Genomic DNA, 18,101 nt, shown 5'->3' on the forward strand with positions numbered 1-18,101 from the left:
ATGACAGATATCTTTGACATTCACGCCATTTGTGTTGCCATCCCTAATAATTGTACAGGGATAGGTTTCTTACCAAATATAATTTTATTTTTCCTCTGTACTTTGTAAATATGGATTTAAAATCACGAATAGAACGTGGATGTCCGTGATTAGCACAAACCACTTGCGAGCACTTATTGTTTGTAACTAAAATGAATCGGATAATAAATTGTTTGAAAATTTACTTCGGTGTTTTGTTCATGTTTATATAACCTTTCAACTTTATGTATAAAAAAATCTTAGCTACATACCAAGTTTGGCCACGTCATATGTATTTAGTTTTATAAAACAAAAAATCGCGATCCCTAGTGACTAATACGAAACCCAGTTCAGGAATTTCTGATTTAGACTATAGTGAAACCCAGCGGGGGTGAGGCAAAGCTAGCTCGGTACCGATATGAAGTGCGGGGCGATGTGTCCGTTCTATATAATGCACTATTATTCGTTACTCTATGGTATGAATTTTCTGTGTCGAAATAAAAATATCTTCTCAATATCGCTGTTGCCACATGCAACCGTATATTTTATTACACCGTTATCATTATTTATTACATTTAAAAAGCCTAAAAGTTTAACAAAGTATTTACAAGACGAGACTATTATTTACAAGTGATGTCTACAAGGAGTTCAAATAGATATAATTTCTATATTAAAAATTGAAACATGTCAAACAACGTTCAATGAAGCTATATCATAAGTATATATTAAAATTAGTAATATAAATGCTTTTCAAATAACATTTTATCAGATATTGCAGAATGTGTGCCGTCTGCGAAAAACTTATGGTTCACTGTCAATAACGAACTTAAAACCTACTTTAGACCAGTCACAGCACAACAAACAGTACCTGGCAGAAAAAAACACACCGAATCTAGGAAAGAGACAATTGAGCAGCTTCGGCTTAGTATAGTGTCATCCCTGTCATGAAATTACAGTTGATCTGTCAGTTGTTATACAAATTTGTTAGAACACACCCCGTATGAGCACACGCCGGACACCCCATACAAAATTCGCGTTATCACTGAGTAAATGTTTGTGACGTCTAGGACTACTTTATCTAGGGTTATGTTCACGCTATCAGATGCTCACCCCGTGCGTGCGAGCGAGACAGAATCGAGTCGAAACAATAATCGTCAGGGGTCCTTACTACTTAGTGACTCACTGTGACAAAATATCGGGGGTGAGGTGAGAAAGCTCGAATGTGTGCAAGGCAAAGTTTATTCTATAGTATGACATCCATACGGAACATGACGCTCTACGAAGCCGAAACTAGCCGATTGCTTCTTAGGGTTGAACTACATCCGTGCAGCATTGGACTTTCCTGTTCTTCTATTCCTTTCTGTCACTCAGAAGCAAATATGCTAGAGCGAGATAAAGAGCGGGTGTGCGCACTCCGCCTGCATGGTGTTTCCGCCGCGTGTGTTTGCATTATCTCACTGTAGCAAATGACGGTTGTGTGACAGAAAAGAATACATGCATGGGAAATGCAGTGCAGCCAGATATAGTTCAAACCTTAAGCTATACGTGGTTTACCTTCTGCCGGATAAGTACTATACATGTTTTACAAAGTTTTGCCAATCATTTTCTTGCTTCCTGATTCTGTTCTATACATTCAATTAAATCAGTCTTAGCTATTTCTTGACTATTTGCGGCCTGTTCAATAATATTATCTTCCATTCTACTGATTTCTATTTCTATTTGTCCTATGGATTCATCTTTATCAACATTTGTATTCACTTGTAAATCACTGGGGTTTGTATTTGCTTCTATATTTGACTGTTCTACCACAACATTCGCATCTAGTATGTTAATGTCAATTTTATCCATACTAGTTTGAGGTTCATCTATTTGTGAATTACTGAGTTCAATTGTTCCTGTTTCATTTTGTTCACAATCTTCTTGAGATTGATCAGATAATCTTTTTTGAGAATCATTTGTTTCTATTAGTTTTTCAACTGATAAATCTGTTACTTCAACGGCAATTCCAGAGCCATTGTCGCCTAAAGTTTCCTCTAGTTGTTCTCTACTCTCTAAATATACACTATCATTTAACTCACTTCCTTTTGAATCTTCTTTCTCAACAGCATATTCAAATATGCTTTCAAGTTCAGTCTCAATTTTACTATATTTACTATCATCTTCTTTACATTTCTCTATCGTAATTTTTACTTCTAAATCTTCTTTATTTTTGTCTTCTGTTCTGCTTATTGTCTCTTCTGTTGCGTCTTCGTTTGGATGCTGTTCCGCATTATGCAGCCTTAGATATAGTGCGTCTCTGAATGATATTCCACATGTCTTACACTGTGGTTTTTTATTTTCTGATGTTACCTCTATGCCTGTTTTGGCTCTCTCTCTGGAACAAAAAGTAATTTGTGTTGAGTGAGATTGTGACATAGACAGAGTAAAAATTTTAGAAATAGACAGTCAGAGAGACATAGTGGAATCTTTACACCATAGTATAGAATAAGGAATAATAGAATAATACTACATATACAACGGCAACTCTCCGCTCCCCACCAGCATCTAAACTAGGTTTACCTCCCCCCCCCCCCTTCCAACATCTTGAATCGCATGGCGTCAGACTTCACACACACAGATGCGCGTGTACGATAACGTCAATGTGTAGTCTGTGTAAAACGAGGTTGTTTGTATGAAGTGTCCAGGTGTGACCATAACATGCTATAAATTAATTGATTTCAAAAGCTAACCTAATTGGAACTATTTGGAACATAGTCAATCTTTTTTACTTACCTAATGGCATCCCTCAAAGTTTTAGGCTTGACTGCCTTTGCCTTGACTTTACACCGATTTCTATGGTCTGTGACCTCTCTGAATGTGTCAAACTTAGAGTTACATGCGAAACAACAGAACTTGTTGTGGCAAGTCTCATGGACTCTCAAATCTGTTGATGTTAGGAAATCTGCAAATGAAATTGGCATGAGTGATTTTGTATTTATTCTATGTATTATCCTTATATGTACAGTACATGGAAGAATAATGTGGGCTTCACCTTTTTAATGACGTGACCTTGTCGCAAATGGCATTAACTACTAGGCCGGACAAATGGGGAATGCTGACGCTCACCCGGTACAAAATTTAAGACAACAGGCCTCCGTAAAATAAACGGCCTCCGTGGCCCAGTGGTTGAGCGTTAGGCTCACGATCCGGAGGTCTCGGGTTCGAATCCCGGTGGGGAAAAATCACAAAAATTACTTTGTGATCCCTAGTTTAGTTAGGACAGGCTGATCACCTGATTTTCCGAAACTAAGATAATCCGTGCTTCGAAAGGCACGTTAAGCCGTTAGTCCCGGTTACTACTTACTGATGTAGGTAACTAGTTGTTACATGAGTCACGTCAGGGGCCTTTGGCGGCTCAATAGTAACCCTGACACCAGGGTTGATGAGGTTGGTAATCCACCTCACAACCCACACACGAGAAGAATACAATAAAGCCGAAGCACTCACTTCTCCTACAAATACCGCAAATAAAATATTTTTTCTCGGCTTCCGCTAAAGAACGGCGTTTGGTCTCTGGTGTGTGTGAGTTTTCCGCTTTTCTCTTCACCGTCTTGTAGCTATGCTGTGTTATCACATGTGCCTGTAACATCAAACTCTAATGAGTTACAAATAATATAAAATCATATTGCAACCTTTTCTGCTCATCAAAAAGAAAATAGTCGCCTCTCTTATTTGCCTCGTTTTGAGTTTCGTTTAGCTTTGAGACTCAGGACATGACATGAGTACATTTGATTTCACAAACATAGGGCAACGCTTGAGAATATTCACGCAGAAGCATCGCATCGCCACCCGCGTTTTATCAATTAAACGAGAGTGACGTCTGGCATCGACGTTAGTGACGTGGCGTCGCTCAGGAAAGCAGTATAAAAGGCTATCTATGTATGTTACCTTTAAACCAGCAACAGTATGAAACGTCTTTGCACACAATAGGCATTCAAGCGGCATATCCGACGGAATCAGTTCATCCTCGCTAATTGGTTCCTCCTTGACTGAAATCGATGATAACCACTGCAAATTAAAAATGGAATGATCAAAACTCATAAAGCCAGAACTTGGTTGATAGACCAATAATAATAATATATAATTGGCAGTAACTTGATTTTTCATAGTGTTTCTTCAAGCAAACATGCATGCATGCAACAAGCATGTTATGTTTTTCAGTAAGTAGTTGTTACATGAGCCATGTCAGGGGCCTACGGCGGCTCAATAGTAACCCTGACACCAGGGTTGCTGAGGTTGGTACTCCACTTCACAACCCACATGATAAAAGGAGAAGATAGTGTTTCATCATATTTTAGCAAAAGTTATAAAGACAAAGTATTTACCAACCTCTTCCTTCTCATTATCTTCACAACCATTTAATGACGAAAACTGATCCTGAGATATAGTCCCTGAAAGATATTAAATTTAATGACTTGAAAAAAATTTAAAGTATAACAATATAAGATATGCTTCTTAATAACTTCATACTATCTTACACTTAATTTCATTTGGGTATCTATTTTAAGATACTGGTTAATTAGCAAAAAATACACAACAGTTTTGAAAACCTCACCATTGACAGTAACTTGTATAGGCAAAGTCTGTTCTGTAATCTCTTCCGGTTCAACCTTTATATCCAGTAACATTTCACAGTCTTGCCTGTTATCATCAGAACCTTTTCCTTCTAATTCTTCATCGGAAATTACTTCTTGCTTTATCTCTATATCGAAAGGCATAATTTCTACACTAACATTCTTATCCAACTGAATAGGTTTAGGCCAAGTTTTATCTGTGACTTCATTACTCTGCTCTTCATTATCTGTTTCTTTGTCCATTTGTTTGTTTTTCAGCATTTGTTCAGAATGTCGTACGTCGTTTATAAATGTTAAACATACACTAAGTTTATTTAAACACTCAGTGCATATGTACTTCGGCCACCCATCTATTTCGGGAATCTGGAAAGTAAAGAGAATGATTTTAAATATGATAAGACAAGTATCCCAGTGACAAGTAGCTTTCTGCTCGTGACTTTGTTTGTGATTTTATTACTATTTTGGCATTTTTTTGTATATCTCTGTCACTCATAATATAAAATAATATTATATTTTTACATTTTATATCGTCACTGGAAAGGCAAAATTACTTAAGCACCAAAATATCCAAAAATAGCAGTCCATGTTATAATATGTTATTGCTAGACATAGAATATGAAAAACAATGTAATCTTACGTTGACGTCATCGAAATTGGATAAATGGGTAAGAAGTTATGATAAAAAAATCGAAAAAATACTTTCAACGGCTTTTTCTTGAAATGGCATTTTGGCGTTTACGTAATTTTGCCTTTTCAGTGACGATATTATTATTGCAAATTGGTATAACTTGTTAAGGTATGAAGAGGCAACAGAGAGACAAGAGTTACTTTCGTATTTATTATATTGGTACTTACGATCTTAACTAACATGTTAAATTAATTATAGACAAATGAGGGGAAGCTTCTGCCCATTATTTTTTACTGTATCATATAAATAATTAAATAATATATAAATAATTAATAATAATCTTAAAAAATGTGTAAGCTGTTTATGTTATGTATGTTAAAAGGCTTGAAATGTTAAGCAACACAGTACTTGAAATTAGAATTAGTAACATACCTCTATATTTGCAATATTACTGATATGGGTAGCTATGGTTACATCTTCACCAAGAGTACTTGAAAAACTTGAGTGCAGCCAAGGGACGAACATGTCCGTGGGGCAGCTTCTTATCTCAATTAGGCAGACACGGCAATGATACAGAACTTCTGGGTTGTTTTCAGTTTTATGCTGTTTATCAGGTGCTTTAGACTTTGGAGACTTCATTGTGACACCCTGTAATGGAAATGAGTCATGGATATGAAATTATTCCTGATGATTTATGACAACAACAGTCACGGGTTATTAAGGTTTCACTTATTTATAATATACATTTATATATTTCACACTCGCCATCTTGTCATTGAAAGTGTTTGAAACATCATCCTCCTGCCCTTATTCCAGTCTAGGTGTGGTCGGCACAACATGTATTCCTCTTCCATTCATTCCTGTCAGACGTCATCTCAGTACTTCTTTACACAATCCACATCCACACTTTCTTGAGTCGTCCCCAAACCCTATATGCATCCACATTCACACTCATAACTTTCCTTGTTATATGCGTAGTGTAAAAAAGTACATTTCAATATAAAATGCCTCATTGCGGTCGACGCAAGTCAAGCCCGTTATCCCATACAAAGTGAGCACAGCTAGGTATTTTAACTTATAAACAACTTTTGCTTGATGACAGATAAATATGACGAACTGTACTGTGACTGGTTTTCAGTGCCTTTAATAGCACTATAAAGTCAGACAGAACGTATATAATTTTATAGGATTGCATAAAACTGCTAAACGAAGTAGATCACAGAAACTCACAGTATCTAACCTTAAAAGATTATTCAACACATTTCGATAGAAGGATTTCTGATTTCGAATATCAGGTCACATACACGTTTGAGGTATTTACCATAATTTTCTCAAACCATTTGATGATAAATTATGGCATTAAAATACACAAAAACAACACAGCAGAAATTGACAAATCGTTTTGACAAATTTGACGTAAAGGAATAGACAAAGTGGTTTAAAATCTTAAGAGAAAATAGAGCATAATAAAATTGCTGAATTAATTACGAAATGTTGCGTGTACAATTTATTCGGAAAAAATTAAAAACTCTGGCGTTTACTAAATCTTTATTTCATTTATGAGCTAGTCAAACAAATCATGTTATAGTTGGATCACCAATTAATGGGAAAACACAATTCATTCTCAAGTGATGAAATTAATTATATTCCAAAGAAAAATAAAAAATGCTTACCAGTACCTATCCAGTTTTACTACAAATATTAGTTATTTACAAAAAAAATGCAGGCAGAAACGTTTTTATAATACGTTACGTAGTATGTAGGTTATTGCAAGGTAAATGTACCGAATAGTACCGATTTTGTTTGTACCGATTACCTTAAATTCCACAGAGTAGAGAACACACTTTTTAACCGACCGACCGACCCAAGGACGACCGACCAAGGACCAACGACCGACCGAAGACGGACAACGACGAACGATTTCTTAGATGAATGCATAGACAATCATGTAGTGTTGTTTTTTGTATGTATGTGGTGTTGCCAATTATTAATGTCAATTTTCTATTTATTTTACACAATTTTACAAAGTGAGCAGCAGAACGCAGTACTATTTTCCTGATTATGTGTACGAAAACTAAATAGGTCAGACAAATAGACAGAAGTCGGGTCTTCCTCGAAATCCTTTTATTATTCTGTGCAAGAAAAAATAACAAGGAACAATATTATACAGTACAGTCGTGCTCATAATGTAGTGTAGAAACAGCAGTTCACTAGTATAAACGTAGTGAATTATAGGTAGGTATTTTCTTTGACTTACCTGATAATTGTTCCAAGCAAATCTAGTGGGAACTGCAGTTTTTTTTAACATTGGTATGGCTAGAAAAAGAATAGAAAATCAAAATTATTGTTAAAAAACAAAATATATTATCGATGTTTTTGTAAAATACCTATAGGTACTTACGATTTTCTCTGTATGATTCCCTCGGTAATGTATAGTCCTCTTCTGTAAAATGTTTCTTACATACTCGTGCATGTTGGCTAGGCTTGAAATTGACTCTTCGGATAGCTTTAAGCCACTTAGCACATCTCTCCTTATCACGAGGGAACTTATGACCTCCCTGTTTGTCTGAACAAAGAGGTACTGCACAGCACGCTGGCAGTATGAAAATCGGTTATATAAAAGCAAGCTTTGGTGTTAATCACGTGTTTACGTCGTAATTTTACATATTTATGAATAAAATGCTCGCGAACTCACTTTATTTACACTGACAATTATTGACAAAGAAAAGACCTCCCACCCCTCTGCTGCCCTCTGGCGTCAAATGTTAAAACTTGGTTAAAACTTTTAAGCTTCAAAATTCAAAAATAAGAATATTTTGAAGTTACACTTGAAATTATTTGGTAGTAAGTAACCAATGGATTCTGCTAGAATAGCAAGAATCAAGAATAAATATTATTTTCCCTGACGATTTACAATTTTAAACACCACAACACATGCGAAAGCTTCCGTCGCGTCTATCAGTCTGTCATCTTTGGTCTGTCAGCTGTCTGTCATTATATCTATATGTCATTATTAAGTCAAGTTGATTCAAAAACTCAAAAGAGTCAAGTGAGCACGTGAAATCAAGAAAATTCGTGAATTTGCGCGTTGTTTCCTCCATAATAATGGAAGAAAATTCGCCCACGGTCAGCTTGATTTCATGCATGCATTTTGTACGCCGTGGCGTAGCGAAATCGGTGCCAGAAAAGGTAGGTAACGTAAACGTAATACAGCCGAATGAACCTTTTTCAAAATCGAAGTAATTAACATAGTTCTTAAACTTTTATTTTACAGATTGAGCTTACAGAAAAAGAGTTAGAGAGCATAATTAAGCAAACTGCTGAAGATTTACGGTGTGTTGAGTGCACTTTATTTAAATATTCATTGCATTGCAAGTCGCATGGCAATATTTTGATCTATAGGTTATGTTTTTTTACAGGCTTACTGAGAATCCTGAGGACAGCGAGGATGAGGAAGGAGAAGCGGGTGCTAGTGCTGTCAGAGATCCACCAGCAAATCCTAATGATGAGTTTGATTTTGAAAAATATGACGAGGAAGATGCAAGTGGTAAGTACATATTAATAGTAATAATAAAACACTTTATTGCATACATATTTGCAACACATTTATAAGAGAATGTTGTTCTGAGGTGAGCAAAAGCGGCCTTAACCTTCGGCAGAGCATAATACACTTTTGTATTTGTACAACTGCAGTGTAAGGCTAAAAAATTACCTTTATTTCCTACATTCGTCTAGATTTGTTTGTTGAAATAAAGGAACAATTTTTTTTTTTTTAATAAAGTATCTTTATTTTGATACCTACAGTCTATTTTTTGGGTTCATAGTCATATTCTGGGTTTAAACTGGGAACTAATAGGTACTACAAAAGCTTTTATTTTATTTTTTTCAGTTAACCCAATCGGGATTGGCTCAGTGGCTACCCTACCTAATTTAGGTGATTTGAGTGAAAATGTCCAAATCAGGGTAAGTCTTTTATTTAAAAACACATTTACCTTTATATATACAGGGTGTTAGTGACATTGTAATGAAAACTTTGAGGGATGATTCAGACCAGGACTTTGAGTTGATATCAAGTGGAATTTTCTGTTACAAAAGTATGGAACCGAAAATAATAAAAAAACACTAAAATTACCATGAGTGAAAACTAACAACGGAAACGACTATGATGGAAATTTCCATTTGATATTAACTCAAAACATCGTCTGAATCATCCCTCATAGTATTTGTTGCAATGTCACTAAAACCTTTATATATTCTAGGACCTACTTTTTTCTACAAGATATCCTGGATGAGGAACCCAGATAGTGAGAGTTAAGTCCATCCGGTCAAAAAATCTTCCTCCTCTTATTTTACTTAATACAATTTTCCTTGAATATTGCATTTGTTGTTGTGTATTTGTTGTTGTATATTACTACTATTAAAGGAAACTGTAACTCTATGGTGTAGTCTTACGTCTATCCATCATATTCGCACTACCATGTATAATCATATAGCCATTCCGTTCGCTCTACTGTGCTAGCTATCCCGTTTATTCTTGAATGTCTATCTCGTTCGCACCCTCTCGCCGCTTGCCAGTCCGCCCGACGCCATCCTCGGGATCAGCCGCGCTCGCGTACGTGAATCTTTGTTGTAAACCTAGAGACCTATTTCACGTTGTACCAGTTGTGTATCGTTTTACCCCTGTGTTCTTTACAATATAACCGTACTGAAAGTGATTAGGAACGTTTTATTCACCGCAACCCAGACGTCCCTTAAAAAACTATATTTATGTAAAAATTACAGAAATAAAGGTTTATATTATATTTATAAAATATTTAACTATACTTTAAAAAACTTCCACAGACTGAAGGGCCAGATAGTGACGAAGAAGATGACATAATCAAGCCAGATGACAACTTGCTTCTGGTCGGCCATGTTGAGAGTGATGCTAGCATACTGGAGGTTTACAGTAAGTATAATATACACTTCTCATCAAAAAAATCGAAACACTTCCGTTTTCATTGTTTCTGTCCGAATTTAACACAAAAAAGAATTCATACGATGAAAAAAATACATAAATGTATAGCTGGCAGTTTGGCCATTACAGTAATAAGCGAAAATTCTAAATTCAAAATTAGAATTTCATTTGTTTATGTTATAAACGAAATGAATCACTGTTTTGAGACAAATGTGTGTTTAGGGTTGGAGTACATTTAGCGTTTAAAAACTAAAAATTGGCGCTTATCCTTTTACACTCATCAGAAAAGAGAACTTTGCTCCACTGTAGGTATGACCAATTTAGGTGCTCACGTGCAAAGTTAAGGCGCGCTCTTCGATGGTCTGCAGTTAATTTCGGCCCATTTGCTGGCTTATGCGGTACCAGTCCACGATCCTTCAACCTTCTTCTAATTGTAGAGTCACTTACAGCCACCCTTCGTACAACACGAAGCCGCTGCTGCAGTTGAAAAGCGTTAAGGCGTCGATTTCTTAAAGAAGTTGTTACAATAAATCGATCGTCTCGCTCAGAAGTGACCCGATTCCTGCCAGATCCTGAACGGCGCGTGAACAAACCAGTCTCCCGATAACGTTTATAGACTCTATGAACAGATGACAGGCTTAGATGCAGTCTTGCAGCCACAACACGCTGACTAAGGCCAGAATCCAGCAATGCCACAACTTGGGCGGCTTCTGTGGGCGAAGTATCCATACGTTTTAGAAAAAAAAACCTTTTTTCAGACGTCCCAAAGTCACAGTATTGAAATAAAAACAAAAAGTTTAAGGATAGGCGCCAATTTTTTAGTTTTTAAACGCTAAATGTACTCCAACCCTAAACACACATTTGTCTCAAAACAGTGATTCATTTCGTTTATAAGATAAACAAATGAAATTCTAATTTTGAATTTAGAATTTTCGCTTATTACTGTAATGGCCAAACTGCCAGCTATACATTTATGTATTTTTTTTCATCGTATGAATTCTTTTTTGTGTTAAATTCGGACAGAAACAATGAAAACGGAAGTGTTTCGATTTTTTGATGAGAAGTGTATATTATTTTATTGAACTAAAAAGGAGACAAGACACTTGACTATTTTTGTTTAAAAGGTCCAAAGGAAATTTATTATTAGCAAGAAGGGTGCCAACTATATACATTTTTGTTCATCTTTCACTTAAATTTAAAACATTTCCTTAAAAAAAAGTCTATTTCTTTTTAAGTATATTTTATTTGATTCTTTTTTCAGTATTCAACAAAGAAGAGGGTTCATTCTATGTGCACCATGACGTTATTCTGCCTTGGTTCCCGTTATGCATTGAATGGCTGAGTCATGATCCATCTGATCCTAATCCAGGTGAATAATATCAGATTTGCATTAATTTATCTCTAAAAATAATTTATTTATTTAATGTCAGTGGTCCTCAGTTTGAAAAAGTTCATTTTATTTATTTATTCACGAAAACTTACGCATATAACCCAACTTTATTGGTTCAAAATTTCTGATACACCGTCCTTATTAGTGGATGTTACAAGTTCTTTATACTTGCTATATACTATTTTGATAAAAGACAATCTTTGCGCTCCGTGGCCGCAGCATGGCGCCCGCATATAATCCAACTCTATTATCCGGAGATACGGACTGTTTATCGAAAATGTTGGTCATTATCACTAATTTAAGAACCATGCTCAAATCGGGGTAGCTTTCTCTATGCTATGGCTATGGCAGTGGTTACCTGTACTGTTTGTTGCCTTCCACCCAAAAAAAAATGAAATTGGAAATATTTTGGTACACAGTCCTTATTTATAGAGGATACTATTATTTATTTATACTTACTATATTTTCAGGTAATCTTTGCGCTCTTGGTGGTATGGACCCAGTCATCCAAGTGTGGGACTTGGATATAGAAAACTGTCTAGAACCAGCGTTCAAACTCGGGAAAAAGCCGAATAAAAAGAAAAAGATAAAACGGGTCGGACACAAAGACGCTGTATTGGATCTATCTTGGAATAGGAACTTCACGTAAGTGTGCTTTTGGTCCAACTTAGTTGGCCTGAAACATTCAAAGCAGCTGATTAGACCTTTTTCTAAGAAATTATCATCAGAAATCCTTACTCTCACTAGGGGGCAGGTTAGGATTTTGATACGAGCCCTCACGGGGCATTGTAGACTCAATAAGCACCTACACAGAATGGAGCTGACCGAGTCTCCTCTATGCAGCTGTGAGGCTCTCATACATAGTAGAAGCCGTACACTTGGGGGCCACATAATGGACCCCCAGGAAGTCATGGAGCTTTCTCCTAAAAAGACGTTGGATCTCTTCGAACGGATCGGTCTATAGGAGGATATTTAATTGTAGGTATTTAAGGTCACAATAGGTCAAGGTCGCAGTGATCTCGCGGGCTGCATTCGGTCCGGCCCTCACAACTTTCAAATAATAAAAGTGTGCTTTTTATTCGTCTTCTTTTTCATGTTGATTGTATATCATATCCTTTTGGGTTATCAAGTCACAAATATCACAGGCTTCGACAAATACATATACGATTTTATTCACTTAGTAATTATTATTTATTAGAAGAAGTAGATTATTTATTTATCTCTAAACCCTAATTATATCGTGTCGCGCGCGATAACGTAACCCATGCAGCGGGAGCTGGAAGATATTGCCATTGTAACAGGTGCCCAACTCTTTTATTCCGTTTCATTTTATGTCCTATTTTGTTTTATTAAGTTATACAATAAAATTGTATATATTTCCAGACATGTACTAGCAAGTGGTTCAGCAGACAATACAGTTTTGCTATGGGACCTGGATCAAGGGGCACCTCACACGACACTCAGCTACTTTGAAGATAAAGTAAGTTTATTGAACATGTTTAATTATTTTTTTTGTACAAATAAGTAGTAGTTTTTGTCAATAGTATTCATTCATGTATCGCGTCGCGCGGGATATGCCGGCTCCATGCTACAGCTACAGAAAAAATATGTATCAGGCCTTTTGCAGGAACAAAAGTCTTCTTCTCTCGTGTGGGCTGTGAGGTAGATTACCAACCTCATCAACCCTGGTGTCACGGTTACTATTGAGCCGCCAAAGGCCCCTGTCATGAGTCATGTAACGACTACTTACTTACATCAGTAAATAGTAACCGGGACCAACGGCTTAACGTGCCTTCCGAAGCACGGATCGTTTTACTTTCGGACAATCAAGTGATCAGCCTGTAATGTCCTAACCAAACTAGGGATTACAAAGTGATTTTTGTTATATGTCCCCACCGGGATTGGAACCCGGGACCTCCGAATCGTGAGCCCAACGCTCAACCACTGAACCACGGAGGCCGTTAGTAACAAAAGTAAATAAATGTATAAAAATATATTATGTGCCATATTTGAAAAAAAAAAACATATTTTTTTTCGCTAGCCGGCACTTTTTAGGAGTGTGTCCTTTACTCCTATATATAACTGTTTACGCATTTTAAAGTTATTCATTTTGTTTGTAGGTACAATCGCTAACCTTCCATCCATTAGAGGCTCAAACATTACTATCTGGGAGCTGCGACGGGCGCGCACGAGTGACCGACTGCCGGACACCAGACGCACATCGCGCCTGGCAACTTGCAGGGGAGATTGAGAGGGTCACGTGGGACAAACAGAATCCCTTCTGTTTTGCAGTGAGTACCTACATAAACAGTATCTTGTTCTTATTGTGTCGATCGCAAATTAAATAGTATCGGCCCAAAACATGGCAACAAGTATGGCGCTATCTGCAGCGCTCATCAGATCCTCCTGCGTGGAGGTGTTCGGGCACGCAGGACACGATGTAAGATGTTCCATCGTTTGGGGAACAGTACCGCACGCAAGTGCTCTCGTGGGGTAAGTGGGGTGCTCGGGCTTAAAGTGCAAACTTTAAGTCCGAGCCATCCGATAAACAGTATGTCGTCACCTTATTGTCAAATCCACTTCAGCGTTTCCATTTTCTACAACAAAATCTCGAAATTCAAATTCCAAAATCTCATCCGAATGGGTATTTTTAAAAAGGCGCTTAGGTGGTTTTCAAGGCACAGAGGATACAAAGGTTCCACAACTGGGCACAGACTTCTCTTCATTACGTCTTCTTCGGTTGTAATGTCAATGACCGTCCAACCCTGGCATCAGCGCCAGCGTAAAGGTGAGCGAAACAGAAACCGCGTGCCCCCCCTCCCCCCACTCCTTAGCGGCTGACGGCCAAGACTAAATTAATACCCAGAGCGTGAGGCCGGCGCCGATACAAAATTTATGACGGCAGAGTTACCGTGTTATTCTATGCTTTGAGCCTGAAATAAAGTTCGTCTTCTCTCGTATGGGTTGGTGTCAATGTTACTGTTGAGCCGCCAACGCCCCTGGGTCATGTAACGACTACATACTTACATAAATGAATAGTCGACAGACTGCTTAACGTGAAATCCAAAGCACAGATTATCTTACTTTCGGACAATAGGATCAGCCTGCAATGTCCTAACCAGGGATCAGTGATTGTGATTATATCCCCAATGGGTTTCCGGGAAATCCGGATGGGGAGTCCCAACACTCAACCACTGGATCACGGCGGCCGTCCCTAAATAAAGTGATATTTACAGATGAGCAACAACGAAGGCAAGGTGTCGTACGTAGACTGCAGACAAGACGAACCTCTATGGACCATAACTGCACATGAAAAAGAAGTCACAGGTGCGTATTTTAAACTTCGAACGTCTATGAGGGACTTTCCAATCGACGTTCCCCAAACACACGGTAGATGGCGTTGTTCACTTTTAACGTAATAATTTCATATTTCCTCATTGCTGAGGTACATAATTATTCCCCGCGGCGTGGTCGACGATTTCTCTCATTCAGCGCTTATCGCTATCGACCCACTAGGGTCGATTAATTCTTTCAAATATTTTTCCTCTCAGACGACGCCCTGAGCCGAGGTTCGTGCCCAACTGGGCACCCTCAGGCCTGTTGTCTTAAACGTTGTACCGGGTGAGAGCCTTCAGCGCTCCCCATTTGTCCGGCCAAGTAGTTAATGCCATCTGCGGTAAATCTACAATAAGTCACGTCAAAAAAAAAATGGTACATAATTTTCCAAAAAATTTATGAAATGACAGAAGTTTTTGTTTTTTCCTGTTTGTGCAATAAAGTATTTGTTATGTTATGTTAAGCATAAACTAATTGTTGCTTGATATTTGGATCACATTATGTATAGAATGATGTTGCTACCTATATTGCTTCTCTTTATTTTGATCAGAATAATAATGGGTGGAAGTTGTAATTGTACCTTGGTCATAAAAGGGTCATCGTTTATACCCAAAAACAAAGATAAAAGATGCATATGTCTGTTATCCTTTAAATTTAAACTAACAAAAAACTTAACAACGCCATCTATCGTGTTTTTGGGGAACACTGATTGGAAAGTTCTTCATTGATTTTTTCCCGCGTCGCGGCTGTCATGCTACAGCTACATCACACATAAAAATATGTCAGCCCCAGCGTTATCCCGTTTTCACAGGATCCGCTTACTTCACCTGAAGATTAGACAGGTGCGGTTTTTTTACAGAAGCCTATCTGACCTTCCAACCAGTGAAGGGAAAACCAGCCCAATAGAAGCTTGGTCATATATTCGGGATTGTGAAATACAAAAAAATAATAAGGTGAATGTGGGGAAGACCGGGATACTGTTCCAAAATTTGAGTTTGACTGGATTTATTGAAAACGATATTATATAGAGCAAGTCGCAAGTAGATAATTTACTTGGTTATATTTATACTTTAGAAATGAAAGAAAACGGCATAATTTTTTGATATACAAGAAGTTATTGCCACTAGACGGTCTTCCCCCATTGTCCTTAATTAATTTGTGAAATAACATGTATTGATGTATGTCTGTATTTTTACAATCCCGAGAAATGCGTTCGGAGGTGTGTGACCACGCCCGTACTGGATGGTTTTTACGTTCGTAATCCCCAACGGGCTGATCAGTGCCACAAGTAATCAAAGACCACTTGCGGCAAATAATAACAGGAAAAAAATAATAAATTGAAGGAAATCTCGTAAATAAAATCAATTTATTCAAACAAATCAGAATGAAATCTTGAATGTGTTAATTGTGAAATATCAAATTGAAAACGGTCAAACTCTAAAGTCATTTATTTTTCCAGGTCTTATTCTCAGTGAACAGGTGCCAGGGCTAATGGTCACAATAAGCACCGACGGCAAACAGAAGACCTGGGATATATCCAGGTATGTATTTTTTCTATCTATCTACTCAGCCTGTATCCACCCACTGCTGGGTATATATGCTTCCTCTCTTTCACGCCATCCTTTCTGGTCCTGTGCAAGTTTCATCCATTGCTTTCCGGCATACCTCACAATGTCCGATATCGCATACCATCCCTTGGCCACCATTCAGTAACAGCCTTAGTCAATCTGTTGTGTTCCTGTCTTGCCAAGTGTCCTACCCATCTCTACCTAAGCCTAGCGATTCGTATACCTACATCTTCGACTTTAGTGCGTTGCCGAATTTCGACGTTTGGTATACGATGTACCAGGTGGATGCCTAACATGGCGCGCATGTGGATGGTTGTATTTTTTTTGCAAACTCATAGTGTTATATTTATTCCCTAAAGATCGGAAAGAAGAAAACTTAGAAAAACTTATATTCAATCAAAACTGCCTTTTTCCAACTGGCTTCTTTTCTTTTTCTTAACTCATCCTGCAGACGGGATACACTCCACGTTACTCCACATTTTATACCAATTTTTCACGAATTTAGTTAGACAATATGGGCAACTGTCAAAATTTAGGAACATTCAACAGTTCTGCCACCTACATTTGAGCTTCTAGTTGTTATTGTTTGGCGGAGTGTTTTTGTAAAATCACTGTTTACGTTCCTTTCAGCGCTCCACCAGTCCAGGTGAGCGAGCGAAGTGGCCGCGTCGGCCAAGCGTTGTGCGCGGCCAGCTGCCCAGACGCACCCTTCTCCATAGCCGTCGGCGGCGACAACAAGGAATGCTGCATCGAGATGGTGGACCTCACCATCAACGAACAATGTATGTATCATGCGGCTAAATGTTGGCCTAATAATATGTCAATATTGTGGCCAAGTGTTTGCCCAAGAGCGGCCAATTGCTCGGATGGTCCCTTCCCCATAGCCGTCGTAGAAAGACGAATGATTGACAGCCGTTTAATTTAAATTAATGAGTGAACGAATGAATAACCCGTGCTAATCAAATAGCACACATCAATGCTTACCCATGTTTTATATTTCCAGTTGTCCACCGGTTCGGGTCGCGACCCCTCGTGCAAGTCACTACAGAATCAAATGACGACGCAATGGAATCGTAGTACTCTAAGTATAACAATGTATTTCTTATAGTCTAAGCTATATAAAAATGTAATAAACTTATATAAAAATCGTTTTAAAATTGTTCTTATTATTATATTTATTTGAATCGTTCGTTTTCGATTCGCGCGCGAAAGTGTATGCCCATTTCACACAGCACACCAGAACTTATGATTTGCAAAATGAGACAGACACGTGAGTTAGGGACGAACGAGTCAAAAATACGAATCCAGATGTGGTTCAACCTAGGGCATGTTCGCACTAGCGAGTCCGAGAATGTCGGTTAGTAGTCTATTGCAGCTTATCGTACATCGGATATCTTTAATATCCGATATCTTCAATAGTCCAATCAGTTTCTTGCAAAGTAATAAATTAACTGGCTGCACCTCTAGCCGGGTCTGAATGACAACCGCGCCGCGGCGCAAATTATATCGAGCGCTTGGACCGTTAAACTATACGAATGCTATCTACGTAGATGGACGTCAAACGGCTATTGGTCAAAGCGGTCAATATAAT

The 18,101-nt window shown here is 37.8% G+C and overlaps 2 protein-coding genes across 7 annotated transcripts; one reads left to right on the top strand and one right to left on the bottom strand.

Moving 5' to 3' along the window:
- Positions 1-526: 526 nt before the first annotated feature.
- On the bottom strand, positions 527-8,128 carry LOC126382088 (uncharacterized). 6 transcript variants are annotated; one of them, XM_050031815.1, is made up of 9 exons: positions 7,661-8,128; positions 7,517-7,575; positions 5,692-5,907; positions 4,613-4,994; positions 4,387-4,448; positions 3,946-4,065; positions 3,505-3,637; positions 2,791-2,959; positions 527-2,392 (listed from the first exon to the last, which is right to left on the bottom strand). In XM_050031815.1, exons 2-9 carry the CDS (start codon positions 7,565-7,567, stop codon positions 1,618-1,620), a joined length of 1,908 nt encoding a protein of 635 aa, XP_049887772.1. In that variant the 5' UTR covers positions 7,568-7,575; positions 7,661-8,128; the 3' UTR covers positions 527-1,617. The 6 variants fall into 6 exon arrangements, with proteins under 6 accessions (XP_049887772.1, XP_049887776.1, XP_049887777.1 ...); XM_050031819.1 differs by lacking the exons at positions 7,517-7,575; positions 7,661-8,128 and adding an exon at positions 6,933-7,068; XM_050031820.1 differs by lacking the exons at positions 7,517-7,575; positions 7,661-8,128 and adding an exon at positions 6,939-7,039.
- A 127-nt stretch (positions 8,129-8,255) lies between these two features.
- Positions 8,256-17,744, top strand: LOC126382112 (periodic tryptophan protein 1 homolog). The gene is made up of 13 exons (XM_050031855.1): positions 8,256-8,448; positions 8,534-8,592; positions 8,679-8,806; positions 9,149-9,222; positions 10,102-10,207; positions 11,478-11,585; positions 12,077-12,251; positions 12,990-13,086; positions 13,727-13,897; positions 14,843-14,933; positions 16,402-16,483; positions 17,141-17,292; positions 17,514-17,744. The coding sequence occupies exons 1-13, from the start codon at positions 8,365-8,367 to the stop codon at positions 17,585-17,587; spliced, it is 1,401 nt and encodes a 466-aa protein (XP_049887812.1). The 5' UTR covers positions 8,256-8,364; the 3' UTR covers positions 17,588-17,744.
- The last annotated feature ends 357 nt before the right edge of the window (positions 17,745-18,101 follow it).

Source organism: Pectinophora gossypiella, chromosome 3 (genome assembly GCF_024362695.1).
Source record: "Pectinophora gossypiella chromosome 3, ilPecGoss1.1, whole genome shotgun sequence".
Classification (NCBI taxonomy): Eukaryota; Metazoa; Arthropoda; class Insecta; order Lepidoptera; family Gelechiidae; genus Pectinophora; species Pectinophora gossypiella.